This window comes from Embiotoca jacksoni, unplaced genomic scaffold, assembly GCF_022577435.1.
Source record: "Embiotoca jacksoni isolate LCO1_2020_lvr unplaced genomic scaffold, fEmbJac1.0.p SCAF_4, whole genome shotgun sequence".
Taxonomy (NCBI): Eukaryota; Metazoa; Chordata; class Actinopteri; family Embiotocidae; genus Embiotoca; species Embiotoca jacksoni.
Window position 1 is genome coordinate 5978552 of NW_027185392.1, and position 24166 is coordinate 6002717.

At 37.6% G+C, this 24166-nt stretch overlaps 1 protein-coding gene across 1 annotated transcript in view; it reads right to left on the reverse strand.

The window, feature by feature from the left end:
- Positions 1 to 24166, reverse strand: part of ctnna2 (catenin (cadherin-associated protein), alpha 2) — a 307282-nt gene that overhangs the window by 276625 nt on the left and 6491 nt on the right. The window contains exon 2 of the mRNA XM_069167248.1: positions 7790 to 7896. Coding sequence (XP_069023349.1) covers positions 7790 to 7891 — 102 coding nt within the window. The 5' untranslated portion in view covers positions 7892 to 7896. The remainder of the gene's footprint in view (positions 1 to 7789; positions 7897 to 24166) is intronic.

Here is a 24166-nt window from a genome sequence, read left to right on the forward strand (position 1 = left end):
TATTTTCCAGAGGAAAACACACAGATAGTAAAATGAAGGTTCTAAATGCTTTGAGTCCAATACAAATATGTAATAAGAATTACAAAATGCCATTTGAGGACACAAAGGAAATGGTTTTCACAATTACGCTCCCAAGAGATATTACAGTAATGGTAAAGAGATATAAGCTGAATTGGTATACAAATTTATGATAAAATGTTGCCTTTATTCATTGCCACTACACTGTCACCCTGCATATCCCTGGCAGGTAATGTAGCGTAAACAATAGCCACATACTGAGCACACCATTTTTCAACTGAAAAATTCCATACAACTCTACAGTAAGTAAAATAATAATACTAAATTTCAAGCTCATAAAAACTTTTAAATGACCAATTTCAAGACGTATTTGGGTTTTGCACCAATGAAGTGCATTTCACAACATTAGCAATTGCATAGATGATTTTAAGTCACAAAAACATGTAAGGCATGAGACCACACTGAAGGAGCCTAAATGCATCGCATTCCTTGCATAGTGATACCAAAGGTGGAAAAGGTCAAATTAATGGTGTCAGTGTTCTGCATGTTAAATAAACCTAGATTTGAGTTTTTCACCAATAATGTAAGTTTTATTATAGTGTTTAAGACCACCGTGATCAATATTTGAAACTTGGTTCAACAATCAAGATCAAAACTTCAATTATGACATCACTTTGGAAAATACAATCATCATTTATCAATTGGTGTAAAGATTTAGTAAAACCACTCTTTGGCCCGGACATAATGTCACTGTTTATCTAGCTGCCCTTTTCATTCCTCTGTTTCAACCTCAAACTTAAATTAAGGATTGCCAGTAACATGTCCGATGAGGAGCATGCCAAGAAGTAGGGATGCCAGACTGGCTTTGAACATCACTGCCTCTCACAGGGTTCAAAGCCTCTTAGAAATAATGTCATCCAAACTCAAACAAGGGATAGAAAAGAGTATAAAGAGTGGAGGACTTCTCATCTTCAAATCCAGAGATTTTTCTTTCTTCTTAAAAATCTAGCTTTCAAAAGTGAAGTGGAAGATGTGCTGTACCCATTTCTTCAGTGCATCCAAGACTCAGACAATACCGTTATGTGAAAGAGGCATGTCCGCAATCTGACAGAGGAGTATTTTCAAAACTAATTAAAGTAGATGTGCGCCAATGGTAGATATCTCAATTAACATATAACTGCATAAACGTTGTTTGCGAGATAACCCAAAGTTGAAATTATTGTCTGTCCCCAACAAATAACATGCTACTGTTGTCAACAGGTTGTCATTATACTATTCATTTTAACACTACTCTCCAAACTTAGTTTGAAATACTGAGAGTGGTTGCTCTTTTGGTTTCATTGAAAACTCAGAGGAGAAGTATTGCATCCACTTCTTGCCTCTGAAATTTGTCTGTTTGAGGTCCAGGCTTCCTCCTTTTCCGCTAGCTTAATGGATTATGACAGTGATGCAGCATGAAGCCATAATCCCCTCGGTGCCGTCCTCTCCCCTCCCTTTATGTTAAGCCCCTTGACTGGAGAGTATGTGTATGTGTGTCAGGTGCCAACCAAAACTTGCAGCCAAACATTTGGCTTGGATGGCATACAAAAAAACAAAGGAGGTTAAAGCATCCACTGCAGACTGCCAACTCTGCCCTTCAGGTTCCCCCACCTGTCCACTACGAGGTTGCCAAGTCCATATGCCAAGAAAAAATATATTTCAACTTAATGACCAAGAAAACCAAAAGAAATCAAGACATATCCACAACAATATTTTGTATGTGTCTCCCAAAAAACATTTATCAGTGGATCATGAAATGTTGACCAGGTGTTAATTCACCATATATGATAACAGCACTCTGCCATCCTCAGTTTTTGTTGGCTTCCAAAGCAAGAATTCTTCCCATAAAGCCACATTAACCCATGTGTCAATGAAAGAGAACCAAACACCAACAATGGCTACACAACTAGCATTATATATGACCAGAAATAGCTCTGAATTGTAAGCTATGTACATTGGAGGAACTTTATATGGCAGTGGACCAGAATAAGGTGAACATACAGTACAGACCCCCATCCAGCTCCTCTAAGATACAGAGATAATAGATTACCTCTGGGAGCAAACATTGATATAGAGTGGCAAATTGCACTGACAAGGCTGGTATGAGTACTCACCATTAATAAATCCATGTTAGTGTATTGAAGGGGAGTCAGAGGTCCCTAAGGACAGAAACCATAACTGTGAAAATGGTTTAGTAGCTCTCTCTGGTCTGGCAAAGTGGGCAGAGAGGTGCAGCAAAGAGGCTCTTCCCTACATTACGTCGAGGCAGAGTGTCACATCCCTGACCAAATACCCCAATGGTAGAAATCCCATCAAAGAGATGGAATTAGGGCAGAGAGATCAGGAGGTAAATCCACTTTGTTTTACACAAGTGGTACTCGTGTCCGCCTGTAAGAGCGAACACTTTGCAAAAATCCAGCTGATTGATAGATAAAGGGCTGAGCATGACAATATAAATTCAACAACATAAATTAAGTAAAATATTAAGCCTTGAAGATTAAGTCGGTTTTTGTTCTTGGCTTCCAAGTTTCCAAATCAGTGTGCATAAAGTTTGTCCTGCAGTAAACATAAACAGCCCAACTTGTTGTCCCTGTTTTTTCCACCTACCTCTCAAGGCAACTTCCACATAATTCTTTCAAAAAATATTGTTATCGCCTGCAGTATAAAAAGTGTTTACTATATCACAGGCATGCTGCCTTCATACACATTGATATAGTAAGCCCCTCAGTATTATTAGCAATGGACTTGCCCTGTACTCTGGCTGGGGTGAGAGAGGTTTGGTCATGATAAATGAGGCTGCTATCTCAAGCAATGTCAGGGTAAGCCTGTTTGTCTATCCTCCCGAGGCAACCTTTTATTCCATCCAAACACACTGAATCATCCAAATTGACAAGAAAAACAATCACAGTGTCTGGTTCATATCCCAAAATGTTTCACACTTCCAATACAATTGCGGAAAAGATGGACTACCATTGTTTACTATTGTGCTTATTCCAATGGCTGCGTATAGAATGGATTTTGCCACAATATCATCATTTTACTGCCAGTAAGGTAGATGATCAATCATTATCAACATCAATATATATTATTCTTAATGTTGGATAAAGGGGACAAATAAAATTACAGTTAATTTAGCTAAATGTAGTTACAAGAGAAATAAATCAAATTCTCTCCAGTTTAATCTCAAGTATCAAACAATTGCCAAGACCTCTATTTGATTGCTACAGTGAAAGGATTTGCTGATTATTATTTCTAGACCAGCCTGACAAAAGGCCTGCATCTGAATTTGCTATCTTTTGGCTGAATCAATCAGCACTATGTTGCTGAAATCACAAGCTCTGAATGCATTCCTCTGAATTAATCTCGAGATCACTGCTCTCAAAACAGCAAAGTGTATTTCAGGAAAGAGAAATAAAGATGTCAAGGGGATCACACGTCATTGTTTGGTAGACAGACATGTAATTAGCTGGAGGGGCAGTCAGGCATTGCCACAGATAGGAATTAATAATGATCACTACATGTTAAGAGAAGAAACTCATCAGCCTTTTGTCCTCCTAACATTAAGCAATTACCTACCTGTCATTTTGATGACCAGTCATAAGAGCAATCACAGGATGTGGCTGACAGACAAAGAAAATACACACAATGCAACTCGAAATTGAAAGCAACAGGTTGGATTTTTGTGGGATTAATAAAGTAACTATCTATCTATCTATCTATCTATCTATCTATCTATCTATCTAGTCAGCAGATAATTTAATTTGAGGTCAGATTAAAATTGGAGTATATATTTCAGTAAGGTTTAAGGTTTGTTCAGATATTTGATACCAGTGCTGTTCAAACTAAAAAGATAACGCCAGATAAAAAAAAAAATGTCATTCTTCTTCCAACCAAATGGTAATGATGGTTCTTTATTAGTTTTAATGTAATCCACTTAAAGCAAATAAGACAAAACCCATTAAGATAAACATGAAGGAACAATGAGAAGGATGAGGTTTGAAGGTCAGCAATAACTCCAGCTTAGAAAGTATATAAAAATGAATCAAGACTGAACATTCACTATATTTGTTCTTTGTGTCATTGCCAGGAGTTGTCTAATAGAAACACCTATTTCTAGGTAAACATGTCATTACTAATAGGTTCCAGGAAACATTTTTTTTTTCCCCTCAGTTTGTTCAGTTTTGTGGTCAATGCAGGAGGACAGGCATAAAATGAGCTGCTACTGAAAATAAAAAACAAGCAATCACACAAGTCTCGAGCATGTACTACATTTGTTCTGACCCGTTAGAAAATATGCAGCACCACATTTCAAAAGCTTCACAACCATTTTTGCAGATATTTCGGCTCATTTGACATGGACATAAACATCAGCACATTGAAGAGGCTTTATTCCCTAACACTTCATAACTGTGGTGTAATGCTATCTGCATTTGTTAGTGTCACCAAACAAAAAAAAACAATGAAGATTCAAGTCACATGAACTCAATTTAAGCACGACATGAGTCACAAATGTTATGATTTCACCAGGGGTTGAAGTTGCACTTTAACACCAATGATTTTGATTTACTTGAAAATTAGCTACTTGAGACTCATGAATTCCCACGTTTGCATTGTACACCATTTTTTAATGTTGTTGTAAAATGTCTCATTTATTATCATGGAATACAATTTAAAAGGAACAAAAATAAATCTTCTGAAGTTTTCATGTGAAACTCCTGTTGTACAAAGTTCTAACAATGAACCTGTCCTGTCTGTGCTAAAAACATTTTTGCAAGATGCATGATGATATGTTTAGGACTTTAGACTTGAGTACAAACCCTCAGATCAACTCTTGAACGATGAAATTGTCTGACTCTTGTGTCCAATATGAGGGTTTTAAAACGAGTGGGCCTGTGGTGAAAGTTCAGACACTACAGTAATCCCCCGTTTCCAACAGCAAACATAAAAAGTTGACCACAGGAGATAAAAATGCTGTTTACTGCTGTTTACTGCTGTTGTAACAGGTAAAGCTGGCAAGTAGCTCTACAATCAATACTCAAACATTCTCCAGGAGACCAAAGAGTAAACAGGCTGGATACTGAGTCCCACACTGTGAGTAAATTCTACCCTTCCCAGATCTAACATCCACCACTGGCAGAATATCGGCTATTACCTCCATGAAGCAACTTTATGAAGCCATCACGGAGAAAGGGTGTCCTTCTGGAATAAGTCGGTGCAGTCTCACAGGGAGCATGCGTTCATTTTTTGATTTTTGGGAACAGACCAGATAATGAGGTGGTTGAGACAGAACATATTGTTAATTGTCAGGTCCAGACTGAATGAATACACAATTTACAGAGACTTGTCATAATAGAAAAAGCGCAGGTGGCAATAATGACCAGCCCAGTTCACACCAAAGCATCAATTACATCTGTCAGTCCACCACAGCATACTAAAGTTGTTTACAATAATACAATTACAATAATACCGGCATCATTTTTAAAATGAGAAGGAAAAAAAAATCATATTGTTACAATGGCGATATACACACAGAGCTCCACACGTACGTAGTAAAGGAGAGGCTCAGGTGGACGATTTAACTCTTTATGTCATGGTAAGTGAAATAAAAGTGCAATAGAAGCCCAAATTTAGTTTATTAATGGACGAACATAGAGCTCAAACTTCAGAAAATCTGGCCAAATCACCGTTGAAGTGGCTAGGAAGTAATTAGAAGCTCTGCTGCTGTCCTGGCAGAGCAACAGACCTCCAGCTGATACAGCTGCACCCCCTCAGTGCTGTATACAGAATCTGAATCTCAGTTCCTGTTGTTTACAAACTAAAGAACTGCGAGATCATTTATGTTTGTTTTTAATGAATATTTAAAGCTAAACTTTTGCTGTATGCTGACATATAAAACTAGAACACAAATGTTCTTAAAATTGTATGTTATAAAAGTTAATAATCAAATATTTTTTGGATTTTGTCATATGTAGAATATAGTTATCAAAAACATATGCCGACCTATTGTGATATCACTTTAGGGCCATATCTCCCACCCCTTGTCAGGCTCACGTTTTGTTTCTCCTAGGTGTGAAAAGGGAGTAAGGTTTTGGGTGGTTGGGTGGATCAGCTTCAGACCAAAGTTCAAATCCATGAGAAAGCGATGTGCTTTTCTTAAAAGAAATATTTTACTAACCAAGCAGTTTTTGGCACCTAAACACTTGATCTTGTTTTCCTAAAGCTAACCTCAGGCTTTTTCATGCCTTGGTGAAGCAAAATGTGTCAATGACATAATATGCTGTAATGGACTGGCGGGTGTATGACACGCTTTGGCGTGTTACCCAGTTGCAATGACATTATTGGAGTTCAGCCATCGTTAATTTCATTATTTACAACTGTGCTTTTCCTATTCTGACATGAAAAAGAGTTATACAAGACCACGTCTGGCCCGTCTCCCAGTAGGCCTTTGCTATGAATGGATAGCAAAACAGCGCGAGCTTGACAAAGAATGACTGAATACATATAATTCAAGGGATAATGCAATGTGTTCTACAGAGTATCTGCTGTATGCAGAACACAGCATCTTGTAGCAAATAGCCAGCAAAGATAAACCTAATATAATTACATGGTATTTGAGAAAGTGAAAAAGAAGCATTCTAAAAAATTTTGAAAAAAATACACAGTGCCAATAAAACAACATACTGCTCTGCAGAAGAAGCAAATGAATCACAACTCCATCAAAGGGAGATTACTGCCCTCACAACATTGCAGAGACGATGCATTTGGTTAAAAGAAAGGGGTCTGATTAAAAATAAAAAGCACACTGCAGCCAACTAAAGAACTTCAGACTGCTGTGGGAGGCTGCTGGTACACTCAGTGATCAAACCATTGCCATCACTGGGGATGTGTAAGTCTTGCTTCAGATGAAGACAATGCCCGGCAGTTCAAGTCTTTTTAAAAATGTTCTTAAGGAACCATAGTTTAATCTATGTCCCAAAGCAGAATAAAGAATTTTACAAATTTAATTAAGGAAAACACTGTTTTTTCTTTGTATCTTGCAATGAATTTGTAAAGATTAAATGTCGCTTAAAATAGGTAATTCACCACCGTAAACAGCATATTGGATTAGGCATAGATAGTTTCTAGAAATGCCATTGATGGCACATTCAGATGCTTGTTAGATGGTGTAAAAAGTTCTGCTTTTGTAAGTAGAAATGCTTCTTTGTTATCATTTCTGAGACTTGACCCTAATACTACACAAACATTTAAGCCATGTTGTGATTCAGGGGACAAATCATAAAGGTGAATCTTACTTAATTTGATTTTATTTTTTTTCCTGTCAAGTCATATGATTGTAAACCGAAACAGGATTGAATCTGATAGAAATATTAACAATCAGAATCTACAAAATCTAAACAATATCCAAACATAGTTAAAAACTCTTGTCACAAAAAGCCACGGTGACCAAAGTCCTGCTCAGCCATCTGTTCAGTTTAGCAGGCAAAGTCAGTGGATCAGAGCTAAAGTCCTTGGCTGTCACCCAATAGATTTGAACACCTTTGTAACAAGTGATTCAGCCAAGGTACAACCAGCAATTAATCACACTCACACTCAGTTATAACAAGTAAGGTCTCGTTCACTGGTGTGTCACCAGTGACACCATCAGACTTGATGTGAGGGACAGCAGGTTCCAGTTCTGTTTCATTAGTTTTGCTACTCCTTTGCTACATTAGCGCCAAAGAGTTTAAATTACCTGTGTGACCAGTGGCTCCAGAAGCCTCTCCACAGTCAAGGTGCGGATTTCAAGACTCTTTGGGTCCCATTTCAACAGGATGGGGGAGGTGGCGGTCGTCATGGTCTCTATTGGGAACACAAGCATATTACTGGTTAGAAAAATGTTCAACTAAAACAAAAGAAAAAAATGCATTTAAAACTGTAGCTGTTGTGAGAGTTCACATTTCACATTCCATTTGTCCAAGAGGGCTGGAAGTTTCAAGAGATTATGAGGGTAGTGTTCACAAAGGCAGTGTGATAGCCAATTGAAAAAAAGAAAAAAAGTCGAGTCAAATTGTGCAGGTATACATGTTCCTGTAACAGGGGAGCATAGTGACAGTCGGTGGTTTCAGAGTGTGTTGGGCTTTGATGATGGTGGGAGCCTTTCTATGGCGGCATTGTGTCGTCAATGTCCCGTAACAGCACATCAAAAATAAAACAATTTCAGCAAATCATAAATAAATGTGTGCCGATTTCCCCAACCTTATTGTAAACAACTTTCTTGATTAACTTACAGCCATAACCTATTGCGTAAGGCTACAGGAAGTTCGGGGAGAATGGTAATGTTTATCTTCATTTGTAAAGCTAGTTGTTATTCAGTGGAGTTTTGGCCTACATTTGTCCACATTCCTTCTGAAGAGTCGGAGCAGCATTTTGATTACCTAAACCCATTCAGGTACAAACACTGCATCATTACTGCAGAATTGTAGGAAAAGTACATCCAAAATAAGAGGAACAATACAAAAAGGGCAAAAGGAGACAAAAATATGATAACATTTTGAGACAAAACCAACCTTAAATTTTCATTCATTTAATGCGACCACCTTTTCAAGTAATCTGACTCTGGGTTTGTCCTAGGTTGACAGCTTTAGGGAAGCAGGTTGCGCCGTGGCAGTGGGGGGTGGCCGGATATTAAGGAGTACTTTGGGAAAACCTGCCTCTGTATTAAAAAAAGAGGCAAATCCAGTGGTCACACTGACCTCTGCAATGAGTCTCAATTGACCATTTCTTCAGATTATCCGTTCTTTAACTCAGAATATATTTTCACTGCATTTCTTTTTTTTAAACCCTTAAAGCTCTTTGGGGTTATATAAGGTGAAGGTAAGGATTGAACAGCTGGCAGGGGGGTAGCAGTCTGTTGTTACTGTGGAGATGTGTTTCTACAGTAAGCAATTTCAGGATGGGCCAGCTGGGACTGGCCCAGTCAACTGCCAATGTCAATGAGGCAGAAGGGAATAAAGAATGTGAATAGGAATGACAGATCTGGGCCAGAGGCCCCTAATACTACACACAGTGGGTTAAGATGGATGAACAGTAGGAAATATGGCAAATTTGCACTATTGATGAAACCACAACCCCAACATTATAGGTCTTAATACAACACGAACCCTATATTTAAAAGGTTTGCAGGCTGTTACTTATGCTGCTGTCATTAAGTTTTGTCCCCTGCAAGGAAATGTGGGGAAGGACAATGAATCAAACCTTGTGCCTGTCAACTCATCCATCTCTTATGCACAGTAGCTTGACAAGAGAGGTAATGATGTATGTATTTTCTCTGTTCTGACATTTTCAAAACTGCATACACTGGTGTTAACAGTGGGATGGAGATTAAATGATTGCTGGAAATCCTGAACACTTGCACAATCTAAATCGACAACAGTCAAATTTGTAATTTATCACACTTAGTGTTTGCACAGCTATTGCTGTAGGTAACATGAATATTAGGCAACACATATACAGACAAAATGTTCACATTCAGTATCTCAAAGTGGAAACTCATTCTCATTCTATTCACTGATTTTAAATGGATGACATCACCACTGTCACAAGTAGATTTAATCAGCTAATTATCTTTATTGCATTAGCTGGTCCAAGTGAAAGTACAAGTGAAAGTTTTGGCCTTTTTTTTTCTGGTAAATGCATTTGCAAAAAACATAATTCCTTTTGACTTTGTAGAGAGAATCTCTTGTTATTTTGGACTTTATTGAATCCAGCTGACAGTAGCTGTACGTTTTGGCATTACAGACAGACCAACAACAAGTACGTTTTTTTTTTTATAATAACAGTCTAGCTGATGTCACCTTATGACAAAAAAATAGCCGCTTGGGCCAACTAGTTAGATAGTGCATTGTAACTTGGAAAAGTAATTACACCTATGATAGCCTCTATTTTTTCTAGTTTGCCAGCTCTAATGACATTAAAGGGTTTCCTGGCAGAGCATAGAGTGAAAGTAAGCAGGAGTGATAGGGAGGCTTGAGGCAGAAGAACATGTCACGGACAGGAAAACAGCAGTACTATGAAAAATGCCAGTGTGCTATTGTAATGCAATAAACAGAGTTTACTGGTATGTGTGTGTAACTTCTCAAACACCAAGGTTCAAACTATTTGTGACATGTTATGCTACTAAAATAATATTACACGGACTTTTTTGTTTGTCGAGACAATGGTACCAAGTCATTGGTGCTCATAACAACTAAACTGGAGATACTGGAAAGTTCAAACTGCTGCGAGTGCCTCCACTAACTTTGTTAACACTGCTTTCAAACTACAGTATACTGTATACATTGTAGCAGCAATAGCTAGGTATACAATTTGAAGTATTAAAGGAATTGAATATTTAGAGCTGCAATGTGTGGTCAATTAATCGCGTAGTCGATCACCCGAAAATTAATTGTTAACAACTTTGATAATTGACGAACTGTTTAAGTTGTTTGAGACAAAAATGCCAAAAATAAAGAACTTTTAAAACACAAAACATATGGTTACCAGGGCAACCCAAGTTCTCTGAAATCTGAATTAGATACGGAGCAGAGTTTGAAAGTCTACAATTATTGGTTCATTGCAATCAGGTTAACGGATTATAAATTGCAGCCTTAATAAAGTTCATGCTGATAATGATAAGATTCAGCCTATTTCTAAAAAGTTTGAAAATGTAACCTACAGGACAGGACACAGAGCTATCTCATTTAAATATAAATACTTTCCTCGTAACAATACTTCTATTGTTGATTCAAGTGTAAGACAGATCGCAAGCACAGTGTGCAATCACAGTGAACAATACTATTATATCACTGCCAGTAAAGGCGGATATTCTGGTGAGTCATGTGGTATGGTTTATCGTTGATGGAAATCTTTGTAAATGTCACCAACATGTCAGTGAATGCGGTTCACACTCCCATCTTTTTATTGTCAATATGTGAGTATGTTGTGACTCTGCTGAAGTTCATTGTTACATACAGTGCATCATTAATGTAGCCCCGTTAGAAATAGAACTAATTATTCTAAACATGCAAAAGCAGTGTATGTAAGGATGCAAAATAAAATTCAGTCGGGATGTTTCGACGTGTCAGCTTCTCTTACAAAGCTTTAATGAAAACAGCTGAGCGACCATTATCTGTCAAACAGACCGTCATCCATAACATCATTATTTACCACATTCAGCAGCACAGTTTAACAACAAATGTGATGAGACAGAATGATTGGGACACAATTCACAAATTTATTTGAAATGGTACCTTCACCTCGATAATCTGCTTGTCCAATAGAAAAGTCAACATCGCTATTCAATAGAGCAATTTGAGTGTACCACATGCACACACTGTTTTCACCACGTTATTCACATTAGTGCTGTCCAGAGGATTAAAGCAATATTCAGAACGTATTCTGTTCCACAGGGTTCATGATTTGATGTCATGTCCTCCACATCCACAGAAGTGCGAGAAGACACCTTGGGAAATTTAGGTTACATGAAAAAAAACAAAAAAAACAGCACCATTCTATTACTTTGAAATAAATCCATTGTAAGAGAGGGATAAAGAAGCAGTGTGGCAGTGGTTTGTCCATTTGTCACTTGTAAGGTTTCCCTACAAGACTGATTCTTTTCTGAGGAGGGATATCCTAAAGTCTCTTTCTGTTAGATCTGTTTTGTTAGATCTGTTTTGTTCAACAAGCATGTTTTTGGTCAAGAGTGTGAGTCGCAATCTAAATTTTGTCATTTGTGAGATGTCCCGCCATCTGCTGTGTACAACTGTGAGTGTATGTCTGGGAGCGACTGCCAATCCACAGAAGTAAGAGGTGATATAAGCGCTACAGAAACTTTCAATCCAGGGCCTGACCAACAGTTGCCAGGTTTGCATTGGCAGCAATTTTCTGAAACTGGCAAGCAATTATTGGGCTTTGGTTGCCATCAGTGGCAATCACTTTTTACTTATTGTATTAAAAATATTTAAATATTGCCGTTACAGTTGACGAGAACCAGATCATGCTGCACAAGTGTTAGTGTATTTACTTGTGTTGGAATCAGTGTGTATTGATACATTGGATCGAATACAATTGTATACAAATGCAAGTGGGGAACATTAAAAAAAAATTATTCCGAAAGTGCTTTTTCTGTGGATTTGCCTTAAAGCATGGGAAGAGAGAAAATAAAACATGTATACACTTTTTGAGAAAAATAAATGTTTATACAAAAAGGTTCAGCATGTTGGTTTTTTTTGTATTAAAAAGTGACAGTACAAGTAATGGATGGTTTTTGCATCGTATTGTAACTTGAAAATGACATATTACTGAGCATTTACTGAGTACGTCCATTTGTTCGTCTACCTTTGCTGTATTTTTTCATATACATGTACTATACAGTTCACTAAACATATATATTAACCTGTTTTTGCAGAGTACAAGAAGCAAGTATTATATATATATATATATATGTTATGTTCCCATAAAACAACTGTTTCCTGCTGCCTCAGGACAGGCTTTTGGGGAAGAGGGGGATGTTTCAGTATGTTTAGAATAATGTGATTCACAAGACGGAAAATGGGCCATCTGCAAGAGTTTTGAAGATTTATTGTAGAAAAGACAGCACTGCACAAACAGTCCCATAAATATTATATTGCTTAAGGCTGAACACTGATAGATATATAAACAAAAATTATAACAGTTTTAAAATCAACTGAGGGTAAAAAAAAAAAAAAAAAAAAAAAAAAAAAAAAAAAAATGTTTCCATGCAGCATTGTAAAGTATTACATACATTTTCTACTGTTTTCAGCAGCCATTTCCCTCATTTCTTTATTAAGATCAATTGTATTATGATCATTATAGTATGTGTTTGATCACTGAATGTGCTATTCCATGCTTGATTTGTCATCTACAAGAGAGTAAAATACCTGGTTGTTTTTATAGGTTTTCCAGATGTACGCCTTCAGGCTTAAATTGTGCGAGCTGAAGTTTGGTCTGCTAACAGCTCTGCAGTGTTGCACACTTCTTCCGGTAAATTAAACCTTCCTGTCCAACAACAGCTATTTCTGTCTGGGTTAACTCCTGGCTTCTGTGTATTATAAATCTGCCTACACACTATCGGAGTTTATAATGGATGGATACAAAATTGTGTAATGTACACTGCTTTATACTAAGTACGTTACTGTGACAAAATACATCCTTCAGCGTTTCTCCTATAGGCTGACTGCTTTGGAGGGTCGGTACGGGCTATTTCCATCTGAATGTTACAATTAGGTAGGGAGTGGAATTAGCTTATATTAAGTGTACACTTTTTATTTAATTTTGCACCCGAGCTTACCAGTATCAGTCTTGTAGAGCCCGAAGTATCTGACAGCCAAGATGTCATAAAACCTTTCCTCCTGTGCTTGTCGGGGCATGCAGCTCTATCAGCAGGAGGGCTCTGCTCTAGCCAGGACTACCAGCACGATTAGCAACAGAGCTCCTAACGTTAACATCCTCGCCACTGTCACCACATTTAGTTTCAGTTCATTTTCTTTTTAAAAACTGATATCCGGGCCTGAATTTCAGACATCTGCAGTCAAAATCTGTCTATTAATATATTCATCTTTTTGACTTTTATTGGAATTTTATTGACTTTACAGTAATGTCTCTCCTCTACTCCGTGTCTGTAGAAGAGGCAGAGCTCCACCATTAAACACACAGAGAACAAAGGAGAGGAAAGCTACCCTGACAGTCAAAGACAGTAAAACGCAGTAGAAACTCTATAACACTTAGCTGAAATGAAATAATTGCACATAAAAATCGCAGTGCGCGCAGACGAGTGCTTAAAAAAAAGGATTTTGATCAAGCGATGAAACTTTAAATTCTTACTCACAAAGGTTATAGCGTCCTAATACTCCGTGCACGTCACAGTGCTGCGCACCGTTCTCACACAGCCGAGAGCATTCTTGAACTTTTTGATCCACCCTTGCAGTTTCACTGAGAACTGATGTTCAGTCATTCATTTCAATGCTGGAAAGCAGCGCTCTTACTGCTCAATTCATCACTCGCCCGCAGACGCAGTGCCTGCTGGGTTTGGCCTTTGTGAGTCACCAAAAGTACAATTATTGGATAATAAATTAATAATTCTGTATTTATCCACCTTAGTTCCTCGACACTGGCAAAAAAATATATATCACAAAGTGTGGGTTTGCAGAGAGCTATTATAGTATTATACAGCATTAAACCTCTTGCAATGAAGACTACCCATCATAAAACATTTTTTGCCAGAGCAACTAAAATATACACATAAAATAATAAAAATCTTCATTAAAGCCAGTGCTGCTCATGTAAGTTATTACTTGGACATATTTTCGAATGAAAAACAAAAACACACACACACACACACACACACACACACACACACACACACACACACACACACACACACACAGAGACATAGATGGGCGGCATAAATGCTCAGTTGTGAGCCCTGCAGGCTGAAGTGGAATGTCCCTATCTAATTCAAAAGGGTTTCCTCCAAGTTCTCTGGTTTTCCACACAATCTAAAGGTATATTGGACTACGTTAACTGGGGACACTAAATTGGCCTTCTTAATAGTTATCTGGTCAGCCCAGACTACCTTCAAATATCTAAAAATTGATTAAAGTACAGACATAAACAGCAGACCGACTTCGTTTCAGATGCACTTTGACAGCAAAATGCAAAAGCTGAGTCACAAATTAGCGTAATCGATGAATCAAGTGTTGACAACCATAAACTTCGTATGTAGCATTACAGAAACACAAGTTTTTGGGCGTATTGGCTTTTCCTAAATTAGCAACTTCAAAGGAGCATCGCTGTGCTGCCCTGTCTAACCTAGCACTGGTGTTGAATTTTGCACAACTGTGATAGAGTGCAAGTTACTGCTGGAGTTGAAAAGGGTAAGATATAAAACTTTTCTCTGCATAATTGTGCAACAATCTACACCATTCTTGTTGCAGAGATTGCTGTCACTGACTTTGATTCTGCATCCTTATAACTCTTTTTTCATCTAGTTTTAGCCAAAATGTCCATTACAGGATTAAAACTGTGACTGTTGGCAAGAGAACGTGGGTGAGAATTGAGATGAGGGTTGTGAACAGAGAGCCTGAGAGTATCAGGAGAAACATTTCACATTGTGTCACTGCTGATTGAATGACATGTTTTATTATCAGGGTGCGGGGATGGCAACAATGCCGTGGCAACAATGACATCTTTAATGAGCTCGCCACATGCTGCCATTCCCTAAGTCAGCTCATTTGTCACCTAATATAGGGTCTTCTTGATAGTCATTGTTTTTTATTGCACATTAAACAATATTATTACCATAGGTTCTGTTTGTGTCAGCTCTTCTCTGAAATAATGCTGATGACATGGCAGAGAGACAACTGCTAACGGATGTAAAGTAATTACCTCAGTTGGCCAGGTGTTAACTGAGAGAGAGTGTGTGTGTGGGTGTGTGTGTGTGTGTGTGTGTGTGTGTGTGTGTGTGTGTGTGTGTGTGTGTTTTTACAATATGTGTTTGCGTGTTCTTGTCTGTGTCTGAATGTTTGTATTTCTGCCTTTTAGGTTGGATAGAGGTAAGAAAATGCTTCAACGGATCAGGGTGGTATCTACACAATTTTGTATTAACCGAGACGAAAAATAAATGTCTCGAGGCGAGGTTAAAAAAAAAAAAAAGGTGTGTTTTTATTTTATAATTTTAAGTGACCAGTTGTCACTATTCATTGCAGTAATGAGAAAGTAGGGTGTAAAAGTGCATTGTCCAAAACTCCCCACATTTTGTGATCCACGTTTTTGCAGTAGTTTTCTTTGGTTCATCAGATTTGAGAAAGTCAACTATTGGCAGGATTTTAATTCACATGAATCAAAATTTGAGAAAACTTAGCTGTGATAACGGCAAGATGATATTTGCACTACTATTTATGCAATCTCAATAAATATTGAAAAATTCCAATAAAAATTCCCAAAGATTTGAGGTATTCAAATGTCATTTTGTTTCCCCCAACAGTCCAAAACGCAAAGTTATACAGTTAATATCATTGAAGACTAAGGAAACAAGAAATAATATTTATTAAAAGAACTTCAAACCACAGAATATATATAGAGAATATATTTTCTTAACTATAAAAGGCACCAGGAGAGTACAGATCTCCATCAAGGCCAACTCATGATCACATCTCAAACCATAACCACTGTATACTGTACGTCTGGATGTGTATATGCGTGGCAGACAAACCACGCCAAAATCATACAGTGCCTACTTTGACAAAGGTAAAAAAAAAAAAAAAAAAAGTGTCAGAATGGACAATTGATTTAACTTTTTGACGATTATTTTTTTCATCAACCAACTAATTGTGCTAATGCTAATGCCCTAACCACATGGTTGTTGTGGTTAAGGAAAATCCCAGTAGTCAATGCTTTATAAAATGTCACGAACTTAACCCTAACCGTTCCCTTGCGCTGGGGTTGTAACACATGCCTGAAGATGTTATTTAAAAATGAACCAGTATGAATTCAACAGAACTGATCATTAGTAGCACAGACACACTGCAGGCAAGGCCTCTGACAGTTCATCAAGATATCTTTTCAGACTCGCGAGCAGCCTTTCAACGTCTCATGAATTACATCTTGCCACAGACAGATTCATTTACACCTTAGTGGCATTTTGATTAATGTCAAATCAAATGATACAGCTCACACACCTGAAGAGCATCCTGTACAAAAATCTGCAGGAAGGTCCTCTGATTATATAGTATGAGTGCGCTGTCGAAGCAAGAAATCAAGTACAGATTGTTTAATGTGCTTTAACACTGCAGTAAGACAAACTTGATTTCTTTCTGGTGGTAGTGTTTTGTTTTTTTTCTTGCCATGAGCCGCACTTTAGTGTGAATTTACTGCTCAGTCCAAATCCAAAATCTTCAGGGAAAAATGCAGAAGGACTCTTGTAAGGGTACATGGACCATTTTTACAATGTACCAGTGATCAAGAAGCTATATTTGAGTCTATTATTAATACTGGGGGAAAAAAAATCAAAGGCACCCACAGGTCATTTATGTAAAAGAATCAGATAGCAAAATTTCAATATATTTCAGTTCTATGCCCCTTTTATTTTCCCACTTGGAGGGAAACATGTTTTTTGCTGAAGCCATGATTATATAACCATCTACTGTGTTTATGAAATGCAAACTCATGACATTGCCAGATGTGCCTTTGCTCCTGGGTTACTTCCTGGATACTGTTTAGATTTCTAAATAGATGTGTTTTTACTACACAGCCAATCCCAAGGCTAAAGGTAGCGCACACCCTCTGTTACTCACGTACACTAGTATATTGTTAAATATGCCTAAACACAACAATCAGTTTCAGGATGATTAATGCTTTACGACAAAGCACGAAGGAGTAAACCGGAGGCGTGACAGATATTGCAGAGTCAGAGTTTTGTCTGAGGGTCTGTATTGACTGAGCACTTCTCAAAACACTCAGTCTTAAAAAAATTAAAACAAATTAAAACAAAAAAACAGCTATTCGACACTGCAGGCCAAATAATGCAAACATAAAATCACTGCAGTGTTTCCTCACGTGCAGACCTACGTGGTTTTCATCTTGGAGTTAAGAGCTACTGCACTGAATATATATATTATGTTACATTTAGTCATCATTACTGAGGTCTTGATTTTTGGACAAAATATCATAAGTCATAAAGGGTCCCATTTGCTGCCCCTGAAGTAATTTTGCAATTAGGAAAAAGAGAATGTTGTATTCTGGTAAATGTCACCACGTCTACCAATTAAACAATTTGCATATATACATTCCCCACTAATTTGTTATTGTTATGATGTCTTGTTTTGTTAAATTAAGAGTCGTACACATCTGAATAAAGTATTCATGTATGTTTGTATATACCAACCTGAGTACACAAATTGATACTATGCTGTTCTGAATACAGAATGTTCATTAGGTGATGTTAAGACTACAAAAATCGTATTCAGTGTAGTTTGTCAGACTCTGTAAGTAAGCTAAATGGGTCAACATGTACAGAATATGACCGTTCAAACAATTAATCAAAGGACCAAGCAAAGTCGCTCTTTCATTTTGATCTACTGAAAACGCACACAGGTGCACTCGAGCAAATGCTTCTCTTGGGGAGAAGCATCATACAACCTGCCCTTTGCTACTGCTCCATCTGCTACTCCACCATACTCAGTTGTACAAAGGAAGTCACATGAACACAGCTTCAAAGGTCAACAGACTTTCCCATCTCAACCTGAACTGTCATCACATGCAAAGTTCTCCTGATGTAAGCAACCATGAAAACTACTTCAAATGTGGTGTATTACAGGAGACCAAAGTCTGGAACAATTTTCCAGTTCAGCTGTATGGCCATGCTGACGGAAATGTGAAGCATACTGTATGTGTGTGCATGGGGCTATTTTTCAACCCCGACAGATTGGTGCCCTGTCCAGACTGTAACCTTCCTCTCGCTCTCCAAATGCTGGGTTAGACAGACCCTCAATAAAAAGGGTCAGCAAATAGAAAAATTTAAATTAAAAGCAAGAAAAACTAATAGCAATGTATACATTACAGCCATAAAGCAATTAATTCAATTACTAAATGAAAATAAAAAAATTCACAGAAATTCATGAAAAGATTTAACATCTTTTACATTTGTTATTAGATACATAGAATATTTTTTATAGTTATTAACAAAGTGTTTATAGACATGGCCTTCTTGACACAGCTGCCAGTTGCTGCCAAACTTACAGTGGGTGATGAATGCACATACCGAATTTAAGATCATTTCCGCTATATTTTCCCTATATTGGTATTACAACATGGATATGGTCACATCAGCACAGCAATAACACTAATGATTCACTTATAAATTCCTTACACAACTCTATTTATGTATATTTTGGAGGGATGAGATTTAAGAAGCCGTTCAAAATTGTCTGATCGTGTATGCCTCGAAGCTTTTCTATTCCTTTTATCAATGCCGGCATGTTTTTCTGAGAGATGCACACTGCAAAAACTCAAGCATAGTGATGTCAAACTCTGCATCTGTGCTGCTGGAAAACCTGCAACAACAAGGCAGAGAGGAAGAAAAAGTCTGAAGCGTGGCTTCATTTTACAAAACAAAAGCTGACAACAGTGCAGTGTTTCCCATGCAAAGTCTCAAAGGCCCAGGTAGATAAAATCACTCTGTTTCAGCCACCACAAGTACATTTTTAACCTGTGGCAAACACTGCAGTGCTACATGTAATGTCTCTGAAAGGATCATTTCGACTAAGGATGAAAACGCCAGCAATATATTAATATCTTTCAAAGTTAAATGAGCTAAAGTTCCAGAAATGCTGGTTATTTGACACTCGACCCACACCACTGCTTCCACACAGAGCAGCACGTCCGTTCCAATAGCTGACTATATTTGTTTCCAAAGATTTCTTGATTTAAGAGTAAGAAATAAGAGCTCGAATAAGAGCACTGGAATTTATTTTAACATGTTCAAATGGTATTATATGGCTGGCTAGATGATGGATGGATGGATGGATGGATGGATGGATGGATGGATGGATGGACGGACTTCATTGATCCTGCAAGGGGCACATTTTTTTACAGACACAACGTCAGACACAGAAAAAAATGCAACAGCTGCATTGATGTGAAATGAATGGTCTGCCCTTATATAGCACTTTATCACATCCTCAAATCTCTTCACAGTTTGCCTCCCATTCACCCACTCACACAAACGAACCACTAATCTCAAGATTAGTGGGCCACCCTCTCTACCATCTGAGCCATAGCCAGAATCGATAATAGCTCTGGTATTAAAAACATCCTATCAATTCCCATCCCTATGTAACGGCTATAGCCCTAGATCTGCATGTCACACAAGGTCTGTGTAAATATGGCAAAGCCATTTACATTTTGCAATTTATGTTAAAGTCTCATGATTCACTCATAGATATCTATTGTGTGGAAAGTATTGAAAGCTCAATAAGCCAGCAACAGTATGAATTTAATGTATTTGTTTGAGGTTGCTATTTTTTATACAGTGCATCATCTGGTGGTGTTACAGGCAGAATCAAAATGAAGACACCTCCCACTGTGACTCCATGTGGACATGGATTAACTTCACTACAGTGAATGTATTAACAAATGAGGTTAATACATGATAATCATTTAAGGAGCAGCGAAATAAGGATAAATCAAGTGCTAAACTAAGCAGGGTTTAGTATTTTTAAAGACCAAATATTTATTTACATTTAACAAAATATTTTTTTTAAAAATGCATGAGCTAGTTCTTGCTGACAGAATTAACTTTTAAGAAGATTGAACTTAATACTTTACTTTTAACACTCAGCAGGAAAACTAAAGACTTGTATTTATTGCTAGATCTCATTATAGAAACAAACATGAGCAGAACTCTCCAACATGACATGCTACAGGAGAGATGGAGTCCAAATGTTGTTGTGTATGTTAAGCTGACTGTTATTCTCAATATACAATATGAAGGTAAAATGACATTAAAACTATATATGTGGCATATATAGCCTTTCTTTTATGGTCTATTTGGCACTGCAGTTTTGCAAAAACAGGCATATTTTTCAAAGATAAAAGTTTAAAATCTGTGGGTCGAAAAAGGGCATCAGAGCTTTTTTTTACTTATATGACACAAACTTTGTGACTACAATCCCTGTCATTTGTCATTATGGAAAGCTAATATGCTGACACTGCACTGACCCAGATTCAGAGGAGAGTTAAATACATGCACACACTTTGTGTGTAGCGGCGGGGGAGTCTCTAAAAGCAGAAGTCAAGGCTCAAACCGTCATATCGCTGCTCTCCAGAGCCATGTTCTCAGAATGGCCAAAATAGGCTGATCAAAGTAGAGCACAACCTGTGAAATTCTCAAAGCAGTCATCTTCTCTTAGGAATTCAAAAACCTTCTTTAGAAAACATAATGCACACACTGCAAAGCTGAATAAACCCTCTTAAGCCACGTCTTCTGGAAACCCTCCCTCAGCTGGCTGGGAGGAACAACCTGGGACACCACAAACAATTTTGAAAGAATTGCTCCTGCCTGTCCCTTTTTGTCCTCACGTTAATTTCTCACAGTAACTGCTCGGTTATACTCGGTCAGTTTATCAGGCTCTGCGTGACAGACAAGCATCAACACTACACACAAAACAAAAGAATAAAGTCGCCTCCGAAACTTTATTATCAGCTGCTGAAAAGTTGATATATTCAAGTTTTGTTTTTAGTATCAGTGTTCATGATCATCACAAAAATAATGATATTCTATTTGTGGCTTTACGGTGTGTTTAGGTGCACATAATTGTAGCTGTAAAAGACTGCTAGAAACATGAAGGATGAATGCCACAAAAAGGGTTTTTCACAGCACAAGGTAAGTGTATACCTGGTGGAGTTCACTGTGCAGTCTAAGCACAATATGGTGAATACTTGGGTACCACCCACCTAATTCCCAAGAACGACTCGTAAATGCATGACGATGCACTCCTAGAGCAAATATCATTCCAACTTCCCTTTGGAAGGCTAATGGCAAATCCCTCTTTCACTGCAGCAAAGAAAAATACATCACATAGAGTGATGTCCATCCACAGCACAAAAACAACCTCGTCTAATTGAGTTTTACTGATTAATCAATGTGTTAATCTCCTGCCTCACTAATAAGATTTTGTTTTCCTCATCCTGTGTCTCCTTTTCAAGTATCAATTAACAGCTGTTTATTCAGCACTATAACAACTTGAGTATAAAACCACTTTCTAATTTGACCTTTGACCCTGACCTAATTCTAAAGAGCCATTCCACACTAATGTGCATGGATGATAATGGATTAGTATAAAACAATGAGTTTTGTGACTTTTGCAGTTGCCTCTTGCATTTTGTTTTGTTTTAATTCATTGCACTGTTGTTTAGTTTAGTATATTTAAAATGATTATATTTTATTGTATAGAATGTGCTTTTTTAAATTATATTCAATATTTTTGCCCTGTATATGCTGCTGGGACGTAAAAAATTCTCTGAGGGATTAACAAAGTATATATCTATCCATCTATCTTAACTAAGCTTACTCACCTACTATATTGTACCTGTACACACTGACTTTGTGCAGCTAATATACATCTAAAATATCAGAGATTTCTGTGTAGTTATTAGAAAAACATACAAGACTTGTAAAACTATATTCCACAGCTTGGATCGTATTACTGCGTAAATGGTATGACAGTTTAGTCACGGCTTAACATGTAGGATTAACCCGTGACAGTGGTCTTGTATAAATAGGTTAAATGTGAATACAGGTTTATAATCCCACATCAGACATGGGATTGTGTCAAAGTGGTATACTGTGCTAAAGAATGTACGTGCATGCAATCTTGCGCTTCTAAAAAACTCTGAAAGTCCTTTCGGCATTTTCAATCATCTCAAAAACTAAAAACACTCAGGAAGGTTCAAATCATTGAAAAAGTAAAATCTTTTTTTTTTTTACATATAAGTCACCCTGACTTTCTGACTGCTTTAAATAAATGGCAATATACTAGCTGCTGCAAGTGCAGAAGCTACATTTACCAAGTGAGACAGTAATTGTAATAGGAACTGAGACACTGCACTCCATAAATGTCTTTCATGGATGTTGAACCTTGCTAAGGTACATTTTCCTGTGTTCATGCCCTGAATATTTTTTGCACAGCCCTGCATGTCGTAGTAGTGGACATTGAATGTGCTGTATGTCTTGGTTTCAGAAGACAGAAGGTGGGAGACCAGGGAACAACTTTTTCATTGTTTGTCATTGGGTCAGCATGGAGACACTCAAGTGGGCTCGTCAGGTTAGATGAAAAATAACACATTGCGAGACACTAAATGGCGAGTTTAGCTTAAAACAACAAAAATATCTACCGGTCGTAGCATTGATGCTGGAGATAATGGTGATAAAACAGCATACGGCAACAGCAAGTGTAGCTGCAGCAACACGTCTGCTGTAACATGGGAACAAAACAAAAAAAAACGATTCCTGTGCAAAAACAATTTGTGTTTTTAAGTCGGAAGATCAGGGACAAGTTCCAAACAACCAAGAGCCAGAATGCAAACGGTGTCATGGAGCATTTGCAACAAAGAGTGGACACATCGCAGACGTATCTAAGATACTCAAAAACAGACGTCTGATGTCAAAAACAGACATCACATCTCACCTTAAACTGTAAATATAGTCACAGCTAATTGGTTCAAATAAAATAACACGTTCTTAAGGAAAAACAGCAAACATGAACACAATGACAAACTGAAAGACTAAAAGAATAAAAGAAAGTTTGGTCTGATTATCAGCATAGGTGACTGCTGCATTTTCCTAAAAACAGAATTTATACTACCACTATGAATATAATGGAATTTTTCCATCTGCATTTACAGTATAGACTGTTTTTGATGACACCTCGATTTTGTGGCACACATCATCCATGGCATTATCTTTTTCTGTATTTACAATACAAATAGAAACCCTAATTGGCCCGGCCAATATCATGCATACTATGGGGAGGAATTTATTGTTTACAAATTGCCAGGCTGCGCCAAATTATTGCTCACAACTTTGGTTTTCTTTGCCTCGATTACAGTCTGGAAATGCTGTTAGCGCTAACATTTGCACAGCTAATCTTAGAGACAGACCAGTGACCAGTATTTGTAATAATGTACAATGAAATTGAAGTCAAGTGTTTTTTCCAAATGCAGTTGAATGTGGTAAATTGGTTAAAGGCTGCTTGAAAGTTTTAAAATGTAGTGGAGGTCTACGACCATTAAGATGCAAAGACTGGAAAAATGGCCAAACCCATATGTTCATGCAGTGAATTTGGGACTGGTAACATCAGGCAACACTTGCTCTGAAAGAGATACAACAACGGGCTAATGATGGGTGACTGTGAGCAACAGTAGGGGACAAGGAAGGAAAGGACTATAACAGGAAGCTATCAACAAGATATGAGGATGATTTCTGAGAAAGTGGGGAAGGCGCTACAAGCTGTATTCAGCCACTGCACTGTCAGGCATTTCTGTGAAAATCAGTAAGCAGCTGGCACATTCTAAG